The sequence below is a fragment of the Mastigoproctus giganteus genome, chromosome 13, assembly GCF_048544385.1.
Source record: "Mastigoproctus giganteus isolate SK-2022 chromosome 13, ASM4854438v1, whole genome shotgun sequence".
Classification (NCBI taxonomy): Eukaryota; Metazoa; Arthropoda; class Arachnida; order Uropygi; family Thelyphonidae; genus Mastigoproctus; species Mastigoproctus giganteus.
The window spans coordinates 87,470,899-87,483,041 of record NC_143587.1 but is presented as its reverse complement, the minus strand read 5'-3'; the positions used below and the strand labels follow the sequence as shown (position 1 = coordinate 87,483,041).

The 12,143-nt window shown below is 34.8% G+C and overlaps 1 protein-coding gene across 2 annotated transcripts in view; it reads left to right on the top strand.

Moving 5' to 3' along the window:
• Positions 1-2,345, top strand: part of LOC150076247 (uncharacterized) — a 29,779-nt gene extending 27,434 nt beyond the window's left edge. For both annotated transcript variants that reach the window (XM_090388166.1, XM_090388165.1), the window contains exon 4: positions 1,384-2,345. In XM_090388166.1, coding sequence (XP_090244292.1) covers positions 1,384-2,306 — 923 coding nt within the window. In that variant the 3' untranslated portion in view covers positions 2,307-2,345. The remainder of the gene's footprint in view (positions 1-1,383) is intronic.
• The last annotated feature ends 9,798 nt before the right edge of the window (positions 2,346-12,143 follow it).

The window sequence follows — 12,143 nt, the reverse complement described above, 5'->3', positions numbered from 1 at the left end:
ACAGAATTCTCATGTAATTTAAACTCAACAGTTTCTGAAATTAAGTCTTGTATAATTACATTAGACACAAAGTATTTTGACCTTGTTAAATGTGTTTTTCATGAAAGGCTTAATTCTGACATGGCTGAAAGAGAAAAACAAACTGAGGCCATCTGTTGATTAATACAAATTCAGACAAAACCATGTAGAACCTTGGTAAGAAGTGTCTCAGTCACTGCAAGGAATGTACTAGGCCTCTTTGTGTTGCAGAAGAGGCAAGGACTGAGCAGTTGTGTAATGTATAATTTCTGTATTGGCCTGGCTACAATTTCAAATTTGGAATCTGTTAAGTTGTGCCACTGTTAAACATATGGGACAGGAAATAAAGTAATTTTTTGATATTGTTGGTTGGTATAATTTTTGTATCCTATCCTTAGCTTGTACCCTAATTCAGTTCCCTGTAGGAAGGGGGTAACCCCTGTTTAAGAATATTCTGGTTAATTTGTATTTCTGAGCCCAAAGCAAATTCCATTGAATATTTATAAGCATTGAGAAATTGATTAAAGATATTCTACCTTTTTGTAGGTGAATGGGTGATATCTCTTATAATGCAGAAGCTTACTGGTGTTTGTAAGTTTACAATGTTAAATTGGATTTTATTAGAGTCCAGAGTAAGTTTTTTAAATTTAGAAAATTTAATGACTTAGTATCTGTATTCTCCATTTCCAATGTAAATTTGAGTCTAGAATGAATATTATTAAGCAAATGTAAAATGTCTTGGATACTATTACTATAAGTAATAATCATCTAAATTACCTCCCATAGTGTGTTTCTACAGGGTAGAAAAAATGTCAAATATATATGCTATATAAAAGGCTTTATATGTCTACACATTGCATTATGAAATGTAAAGCCTTTACCCAATGTAATTATAAGAGACTATTAATTGTAGAAACCATAGATTGAATTACATGAGAATTGTGTTAATTTTTGCCAGACATGTTCTCAGATTCATGGTCTTGCATGTACAAAGACAAATCCCTATTTAAGTTTCATACTCGCCCCTATTAGGTAACTTTCATTCCTGTGATCATGACATTGTCAGCTTCAGGAAGGAAAATAGTTTGCAATTTTTTTGTTAAATTGATTTTTAATTGTGTTCAATAGAATTTTTTTAATTATTTCTTACTGTAATATAAGGTTTTTTTACTTTGATTTCTATAGAGTATCATATGGAAGTGTTCTACATATCATATTGAGGTAAACTTCTTGTTCTTTAATATATATAACAATTTGAATCTAGAAAGACTTCAATTTTAGTTATTTTTAATTTTGAAATTCAGGTTTCTTTTCTAGTATAGAAAAATTGTATAATTTAACTAAATGTAATTAATTCTCTTCTAGTTACAACAGTAGATTGGCTGCTTCCACAGAATTTGCAACATCAACAAGGAATGGTTAATGTTACATGGAAAATCACAGATAGTATCCTTAAAAGTGTAAAAGAAAAAGGCAGTTCTTTATGGATGAACAGTATTCCTAGCCTTATGGATACTCTTGTTCTAAAGCTGAATGAATTTAGAGGAAACATGTTGGTCACAAATACTAATCCTATAGATGTTATAAGATTCTACCTAGACTTGAATAACTGGGTCCTTGAAAGGATAACTCTACTAGACTATAATGATCGTCATTTACCTGTACACTGTCTTTCTTATTCGCTCTTTATAAGAGGAATGTTCCAGCGATTTGGGGAACTTGCATTAGGAACTGTTTATGTTAAATCAGATATCCCAGTGAATAAACAAGAATTCATGGAATTGCGAGCTGGTAGCCAAGCACTAATGGAAGCAGCATTTCACTTTACACCAAGAGTAGCTACAAAGTGGTGGGAACTTCAAGAGCAAGACCCACAAGTCCAGAAAGTGATGGCTGCCCTAACTGATGACATAATAAATAATGGGGCCCTAAGAGGCCAGAGAGAACTTGCTGTTGCATACTTGGAGGGAATAAAAGAACAGACTGCAATGCTTCTCTTAACTAAAGAAGTGCTCAACAGCACATTAGCTTCCTGGGTTAATAATCTGTTACAACGTTCACATAACACCCTGGCATTCCACATGTCTGTTGCAATAGTAGCAGTAGTTGCTGTTATCTTGTGTTTAACAGTAACAGGTTGTGCATGTAGCTATCTTAGCAAAGGTCAAGTTCCCAGCTTTCTTCATAGAGAAAAACTAAATGTTGTGAAAAAGCAACAAATTGGTATGTGTTATGGTACATCTGACTCCCTTGGATTGATTAATGAGAAGGCCCAATGCTATATGTAGACTCTACTCTATTTATTTAACTTTTAAGATTTTACAACTATAATTTTTAGTAATGATCCCAAAGATGATAATAAAGGTTTTTATACATAAACTTGGTGTGACTTTACTTCAGAAGTATTTGACCCTAATGCTTTTTATTGTATTTCCATATATTATCAAAACATTAACTATGAGAATAAAAATTCCTCCTGTTCTTTCATTATTAGTAACTTCTCTCCAAAGCTCACCATGTTTGAATTCTTTTCTCAATATCATATTTAACTTTTGCTGTATGGCAGGGTTTCTTAAGAAGGGAGGCTACTTTCCCTTGGAGGTAAGGTTTCTCAGAATTGTTTAGGCAAAATATTATGCCTATTCATTTTTAAAGTTTATGCAAAATAAGACTATTCAGAAATTATTTTCTGAATGTCTCATTTAACTTAAAAAAAAATAAAGGAAGTAAGATAGTTGGTATTCACTATAGCTAATAATTATCTTTTGTTTGTTTGACAGTAGTCTGTCATGGTAGGATGACTACATTATCATTTAATGGTAATAGAAATTGAACCAAATTCTAGAACCTCTTGTTAAATTTCTGGTCTATAACACTTGATATAAATCTTAGTCATAAATAAAATGACTAAGCAAACTAGTCTATTTGCTTTTAAATAGAATGTGTAGACTACCTGTAGTCAATTTTAATGAAATTGAAATACTTCAACAGTTTATCCATAACCCTGTATAGTCTCTTGCATAAATTGTTTCAAGGGAAACAATTGTAAACCATTCTGATCCCACAATTATCCTAGACCACAATCAAATTAGAAGCTAATGTCACTTAAATCCAAAAGTGAAACTCTAACCAAGGGTATAAATTTTTTTTAGTGGTTTCAAGTATGGCTATTGAGGTGAGGGTACTCTGGAAATGTTGGCTAAAAAAATTTAATTTCATTTTCAAGAGTATATGAAGCTAATAGCTAAAAGTGAAACCATGGATAACCCTAACTGATGTTGGCCATGAGTTAGGGTTATCTTGCTCAATGGCAAGTCTGATAGTAAAGGATAAAGAATGAAAATAGTCTTGACTAACTGAATTACTTAAATCTTGTGTACATAAGACAAGAAATGCATTATCATTAGTAGAGGCATATGATGTAAGCTTATGTAGCATCAGCCAAAAAAACTGCTCCCATTTCACCCCTCCATTTGTTCCAAATATGTGCTCAGCCTTAAATTTATTTAGGCTTTCAACTTCTACAACAAAGGATGGAAGTCTGTTCCATCCACCAACTACCTGCTGGCTAAAGACAAACTTCTGCACATCTCTTTCCTCAATTTGAATTTATGCCCTCTCAGGTGATTATTGAGCAAAAGGAAGAATCCCATCAGCATTGAGCATATTCAAAGCTTTATACACCTCAATCAGATCACCTTTCAGGTCTAGTCTCCAGACATTAATTTGCAAAACTTAAAGCCCTTTCTTTGTAAGAGCAACCCTTTGTTCCATTCACTAATCTTGTTGCCCTTCTCTGTACTTGTTCCAGCAGTTCTACATCCTTCTTAAAATGAAACCTCCAGACCTGTATATAGTACTCAAGGGGTGGCCTGACCATTGCCTTTATACAAGGGGATATCACCACCTTATCCCTGCTAGAAAAATTCCTGTATATCATTAAAGACACTGATCTACTCTTGCATACAGTCTGCACTGCTAAAAAACTTCATATCTGCCTGCACAATTACCCCCAGATCCTTTTAGTTCTCTACCACTGTCAGTATAGTACCACAGAGTTGGTATGTCACTGGGGTTACTGCTTCCCATATGTAGTACTTTACACTGGCAATGTTAAACTTCATTTGCCACCTCTCTGCTCAACTCTTCTAGATCCTGTTGTGGTGGTGTACTGTCATTAGTTTCCTTAACCCTGCCAACCTTTGTATCACCTGCAAACTTGGACATTAAGCTTGATATACCATCATTTATAAATACAGAAAACAATGGACCGAACACTGAGGGACTCCATGATGAGCAGTGTCCATTGATTACCACTGTCTTCTCCCACTCAACCATCCCTTTATCCTTAGCAGCAATTTGCCTCCAATGCCACACTGCTCCAAGATTTTCAGAAATCTTCCATGTGCAACAGTATCAAAGCTGTTCTAAGATCCAAACATGATATCAAAGTTATTCCCTGTATCCAGTTCCTTTGTGATCACATAGTATCCAATCAAATTTGTCAGGCAAGACTTTCCCTTAACAAAACCATGCTGTGTCTGAGCTATAACTGAAGTCTTGTCTAGATGATCCTGTAGTGCTTCTTTTACCAGTGCCTCCGTTAATTTTCCTGGTACAGAAGTTAAACTAATAAGTCTACAATTACTTATGTCAGCCTTTGATCCTCTTTTTGTGAATTTAGGTCACATTGCATATCCTCAGTCCATGGGTACCTCCCCTGAGTCCAAAGAAGCTCTCATAATTATGGCTTAAGGGTATGCTTATTTCCTTTGCTGTCTCCTTTAATATAACTGGATAGATCCCATTCACTCTGGATGCCTTTTTATGTTTATCTTCAACAATTTCTCCTCCACTTTCCTATCAGTTATTACAAAATCATCTAGCTCACTGCTAGTTTAACTTGCCTCTGGCATTCCCCTCCCTAAATAACTTCTCATGGGTTAATGTAGATGCAAAATACTCATTTAGTTTGTTAGCCACCTGAGCAGATCAATGGTTGAACTATCAATATCCAGTAGACAAATCCGATTCATCCCTATCCTTCTAGAGTTTACATAATTAAAGAATTTGTTGTTTCTCTCTGCATCCTTTGCCAAGGATTTCTCATAATCTGCCTTTGCCTGCCTAATCTCTGACTTGGTTAAAGACCAGCTTATATCTATCATAAGCTTCCATATTACCCATTAATTTATATGTATCCCATGCATTTCTCTTCTCTGCCATCTGTCTTATTAGTTCATCTGACATCCATTTAGGCCTAAACCTTGAACAATATTTCTTAGTTGGTATGTAAAGCCTAGTAGCTTCCAAGATTAATTCTTTGAATGCTTCCCATTTTGAATTTGCTAACATCAGTTGGTCCCACCATATAGGATTTAAATCCTGTTTCAGGCCACCATAGTTGCCTTTACAAAAGCAAAAACCCTTCCCTTTACCCCTGATGGTGGCGCCTCCATAGCCAGGTGGGAAGGAGCAGCAGTGCATAGCAGTCTTCTTGATTAGACCGGGGTTCGAGCCCGTCACCACCAAATACGGAGTATGCGGAAAGGTCAAGGAATGACCACCGCATATCCCGGAGCAATATGGCCTTAGTTGCTAATGCTCCTAAAAACCAAATAACAAACAAATAACCCCTGATGGTAGTTACCCTTTTGAGTAAATCCCACTTTAGCACACTGTGATCACTGCCACCTAGTGGTTCCTTTAGCTGCAGATTCTTAATGCATGTTTGTTTGGTTTTTAGGAGCATTTGCAACTAGGGCCATATTGCTCCAGGTATGTGGTGGTCCTTCCATGGGTACCTCCCCTAAGTCCAAAGAAGCTCTCATAATTATGGGAGCTTTCTGTATTTGGTGGTCAAGGGCTTGAACTCTGGTCTAATCAAGGTGTATGCTGCTCCTGGCTATGTAGGCACCCATTTAATGCATGAAGAATCACTACTGATAATCAGATCAAGAGTATTGCTCCCTCTAGTTGCCTCCTGAATATGCTGATGTAGAAAACAATCATCCAATAAATCCACAAAAGCCTTTTGTGTGATCAACCCACAAATTCCAGTCAATATCTGGGAAATTAAAATCCTCCATTATAAGACTGATTTACTGGTCCACTATTTCCTGCTACAGTTTCTTTATTATACTCCTCAGTCATGAGGCCTATAACACACTCCTACTCTAAATTTTGATCTCCCAATGCTTATGTCACACCAAACTGACTGGACACAACACTGTCCAGCAATGTCAACTGGCTTCACTTCCTTGGACTTGAGTAACTGAATTACTTACATCTTGTGTACATATTACAAGAAATACAGTAAAGAAAATCTGGGTATTTCTGAATCTTTGGGAATGTATCTTGGCAAGAGGTATTAATTTTTCTAGGGAGGAAATTTAATGTATGGTTTCAAAAATGTATTGTGTGTATTATTCAATGTTTCATAACATACAAATTGACGCTTTTCTTTTTCACAATTTAACATTTTTTTTTAGTCTAGATTTGTGGGGCAAAAACTAGTTGCTTAAACTACTCCTTTCAAAGAATTATGCTAGTTAAGTGATAATATTAAATCATCTCTTTAATTTAGGAACAATGACACCTCTGGAGTTTCTAGAAAAATTGTTTTAATGATGAAATTAGCATATGTTCAAGCCAAAGCTATGACAGTATTCATAGCTGTCATTTGGTTCTGTTATCTTTTTTGTTCATTTTGCAATTCTCTCCTGTTTAAACAAAATTCAAAAACTTTAATCTGATTTTGTAAAAGTCTTGGCTTGCTTTTTTCTATTTCTGTGTGTATATATTACTGTCATTCTCATCTCTTGCAAAGTGAATTGTTTCATCTTGAATTTTCACCTTCAATTATTTTTTGAGTTTGTTCCTCCTATAAACAATTTTTTTTTTTTTTTTTTTCTCCTCTCTCAATGACCATAGGCTATCAGTGGGAAAGATCCATCAAATAGATTAAGCCTTAACTGAAAAACTTTTTTCCTAAAAAGTTAACAGACTTGGGAGTAGCAATGATGTTGGCATGTAATGGCAGAAAATTAATTTTCTGAAATATAACTGATCTGATACTTAACCATGGCCAGTCATTTTGTTAATAAACATCAGGCCATTTTTGACTTGTTTTGACAATAAAGTTGAATCAAACTTGATTTAAATTGTCAATTCAAAACTTAAATCACCTCACAAACTTAATCGTTATATTACTTAAAGCCAAAATCATAATGGTGTAGATAGGTACAATATTTAAGTTTTCAAAGCTCTTTATGCTACCACCCAAACTGTTTGCTATTAGCTATATACACAAATAATATGGCAGTATATACTTGAACTAAATAATTACTTGAATTGGTAGTCTAGTCTAGATTTTCCTATAACCCATATGTAAAACTTGGATTTTTAAGTAAAAGGAACTTGAGAAATTTCTATTTTCTATAGAAATAGTGGTCATAAAGGGAGGACTTTATAGTTTGAAATGTTTGTTTGTTTTAACAAGAGAAATTTTTCTAAGTATAAAAAGAGCAGATTCCCAGAAATAGTTTTCAGTAAAACTGAAATGGGATAAAGTAGCAGGGTTGCTGTTATGCTTCAGGTATATCTACTGCACTCAAGTTTAAAATAGAACTACAGAAAAATTTCTAGAACTTTGATGGTTATGATGTGATGTCTGTCCCTTGGATTTGAAGGCTCTTAGTTCAATCTGATGGAGGATGTGAATTTAAACATCCTACTCATATCAAAGGGACAATGGCAATGTTCATATTAGTTTTTCCTCTAAATAAAATTATTTAACCATTCAATGACTTACAAAATCCTGAAAAATCTATTAAATACCCAATATCACTTGGTATGACAAATTTTAGTGTAATAAAGGATTGTGGGTTTAGTTATCAAATATTAATATTTGAGTATTAAAGTTAAATAGCTCTAATCTTAAGACTTCCTGGCATATTAGGACAACCTGTTAGGTTTTCAGCTAGAGTAAATAAGTTTTGCTTTATACTAAGTGTAGTTTTAAATTATCTAAGACCAGAAAATTGCAAAATAAGCAGCTATAGCAATGTATCTTTGATTAGTTTTGCCAAAAGGCTAGTCTACCACATATCTACCAGTTGTAGGTACAGAAGCAGCTGGTATGTAATTAGTTTGGTTCTTAATATGCAAGAAACCTATTCCAGCTTATGTAATACTATGACCAGTGCTTTTTTTAAAAAAAAAAATAGGTGCCGGTACTCATTCTTTGCTATTAGGAAAAATTGAAAACATGAAAAGTATAGTACTCTAAAAAAAAAGTGCTTCCTGACTACTTTAGTAGTAATGCTTTTGGAATAAGTACAAATTAAGTCTAAATTTTTATATTCAAGTATATAAAAAAAAGTAAATTGTGTAAAAATTAGTAAAATTAATTTCATAAATTTTTTTTTTTTTTTTTTTAATAGAATATTCCAAATTTTTATTGTTTTCATCCAACACTATGCAGACTTCTTTTCTTACTGTTTGTGTCTGATGAATGAAGTTTCTGAAGCAGCCACGAATCGACATTTACTGGATCAAAGTGTCACCGGTGGGCCTACAATTTTAAGAAATAGTAGGGAAGAAATTGTTTTTGTCATCAACGAAGCTCTGGTTGGGCTGATGATCAGATTCATTTGTGAAAATCCTCGTTCATATTCACTTGATGAAATTGGTATTGTACTCAGAGTGTTCATCAAATACTCTTCAATTTTTCTGAAACCATCTTTTCGATTGGATATTCTGGAAATCCACGAATTTTATCTCTTTCATTTAATTGAAGCCTAATTGACAATTTTCTAACTTCATTTTCACCAAATGCCAACATTTCACGTTTAGAAGGTTTAATACCTTCGTTGTCTTCATTTTCCTTCTTTCGTCATCTATATTGTCACTAGTTAAATTTGAATTTTTTTTTTACTGTCCAAAATGTAATTGTCATTTGGATATTCATCTACTGTGACCATGTAAACAGAGATAGGGAAAATGTGGATAACACACTTCTGCAAAACAGATGATTGTGTTGAACTAAAATTAAATCTCTCTCCCCTAATTCTCAAATGGGGTGCTTACAGTTGATTCACAGTGGCATCCAACCTATGGCCCCTGCAGAAAGTGAATACAGCATTTTAAATTTTGCTAATTATCAAAAAAATCTCATTAAATGTAATAGTGTATTGTACTTAATAAAATTTTTTAATATTTTAAATTTTAGGTTCATCATTATTTTTATTTATCTTAAGCAGTGATCCTTTCAGGTTGTAAATTTTCTAAAGTGAGCATTTAAAGGCAAAAGTAAAGTGTTTTTTTGAAAAACAGTCATATTTTTGATTTTAATAAATCTAAAATATAAAATAGTGACAGAATTGTTACATGTAAAAGTATTGGGAATTTGCATTTTTTTTATATATAGCCCGAAAATATAAAACGGTAACTGAAAACAGAAACTTCCTTTTACATGTAACAAGATACGGAAAATGTAATGCACTAATTTTTCTCTAATCACTCAGTGCAGCCCCTGGAAAAATCTAACTTTGAATATGGCTCCTGTATGGGAAAAGGTTGGATGCCACTGTGGTAGGTGAACCAGAGCCTGTTAGGAATACCCCTTGATCTGCTCACCGTTGACCAGCACGACTTCTCCATATGTGGGACAGGTGGTCGGATAGGTTTTACCAGGTACCACTAAGTTGTGCAATGGTAATCCCTTTAGCTCTCTCAATTCTTGTTTAGCAGCAGCACTAATTTCTTAAGGTGCCCAAAGGCCAAACAGTATGTACCTAGTTAAGTCTCACTTAAGCCATTTGTTATATGAAAATTTTCTTTGCTCAACAGAAACTATTTTAAATGTAATTTCCAAGGGCAATTTTAAAAAAAATTGCCATAAAGTTTGAACAGAATTCAGACTAATTTAGAATTCTAAAAATGGTTCTAAGGTTTTATATAGAAAATACCTTAACAATAGACAGTGAAAAATTTAAATTTAGTTAAATAACTAAGCCTATTTGAAAAGTAAGGTAAATTGTGAAAATTTACAGAATAGTACAACTTTCAAAGTGTACAATCTTAGGTCAAGATTGTTCAAAATCCTTTTGACAGAAGACAACTAGATGTATTGAATGGAGTGTACTGGAATGGTAGGAGGTGGTTTACCAAGATCATCAATACATGAGTTGGAAGCAAAGTGGGATGCTAGCAGGTCAGCTTTGGCTCAAGTGGCCATTGAACCACCATCTGGTTTTGACAAGAGGTGGGACTAGAGATGTGCAAACGTTGAAGCCAATAGCTTTGGCAAGAGACCAGAATGCTCAGTTACTACTAGGACAAGAAGTAAACTTTTTCTACTCTTAGCTTGTTTGAAATCTAGTTTGGATTGATTAATAACTGCTTTGCAATTGTTGCAAGCTTTGGTGTAGGCAGAAAATGAATCTGGAGATTTTGATACAAGTCAATTGTGATATAACATTCCTATCTTGATCAGCCTTTGCACACTTATTGCAAAACCAATGTTTAGATAAAAGATGAGATGATGGTGGAGTATGGAATAAAGGATTTCATTCCTCCAAGAATAACTTCTGACACTATCTGAGCAAATGTTGACATTAGAAGATTTGAAACAGTAATCTAACCAAGGAAAAGAAATCTTGCAGATGTCCCATTTTGCATTCTTGTAATGCCAAACAATGCTAGGTTGAGAATGGTAACAAAAGAAAGTCCATTGGAGAAGAGACTATTACCAAGTTGTGAATTGACGTGTCTAGGGACTACTCACCTCTGTACTTAGAAGGGTTCTTTGTGAGAAAAAGATCAAATGTGTTGGCTCTGTGTTTTAGGATATTCTGGTAGGTAAATGAACAACCTGTGTGAGTTCATTACTAATTGCAAAAGTCTCAACTAGCTGGGTCCATCTGACCAGAAAATGGAAGCCAGTTGGAGAAAGATCACCAAGGACACATCAACTGTTTGAAAAGTTGGACTGGAGAGAATCATGTTTCAAGGAGAGGAGTTCAGAGCAACAGATGAATTTGACAATGTGGTAGACATTTTAAGCCAAAGAAGATGGAAAAGATTCCAAATTACTGAGCCTCTGGAATATCAGAATGGACACATGCACAAGTACTACCTTTTGAAGCAAAAGGAATTGTACAGCAAATAATTTGGACAACTGATGAGCAGTGGTTGAATCAACTGATAATTGGGATTCTGTCAGAAAAAGTTCATGTGGTTTGGCAGACTGTAAATGGAAATCAGAGACTGGAACTAAGACTACATATTTGTGAAATGAACAAAGAAGTGTTTGGGAGGTTTAGATCTTATCAGATGTTTTTTTTTTTTCTATTAGTTTGACAATTCATGATATTCAGCAGTAAGAAAAGGTGGGGAGGAACTGCTGTATGAACTAATGAAATTTTTAGTTATGGTGTACACTTGGCAAAGACATACCCAGCTCCTTGACATAACATGGGCTCGATAATGCTCCCATATACACACTACTTGGACTCCCTCCAGTCGCTATCTGGCAGAATAGAGGCAATGAGATTATACACTAGCTGATCCTGGAGCCTCCTAGAGTTACCAATAGGTTTGGTCCAGTGGACTATCTAGCAACAGTTTTAGAGCTGCATCCTCAATTTAAGGAAGATTGGATCTTGCCATGATGTCCATCATGACCTCAAAAGACATCAATCATACTGCATTATGGAAGACAGATGAGTTTCCAGAGCTTTGCTCTGGAGACTAAACATGGGTTCCAACACTTCTAGCCTCCAATAAGCAAAGTGGCAGTACTGCACCAGTTGATGATGGTCATCTACCACCTAGTATTGCCTGGTAACACAGAGGGGTGGCATTCCTTCATCTGGTGTAGGTGCCACACCTTGAGCCCTGCTTACATTGATTCACATCTGGTGGGAATCTCCAGTATGCTAGGTGCTTTATTTCAGGACTTGCACATGGGGGTTATACCCAGGATTACTAAGTTCCACCATTGTGTAGGTGCAAGTAGAGGATATGGCTTGCTGCAGACCAACCAGACTTTGCTGAAATTAGGGTCCACTTGACTTGAGTGTCACCTGAATATCAGTTCCATCAGCATTTTAGACTCCTAG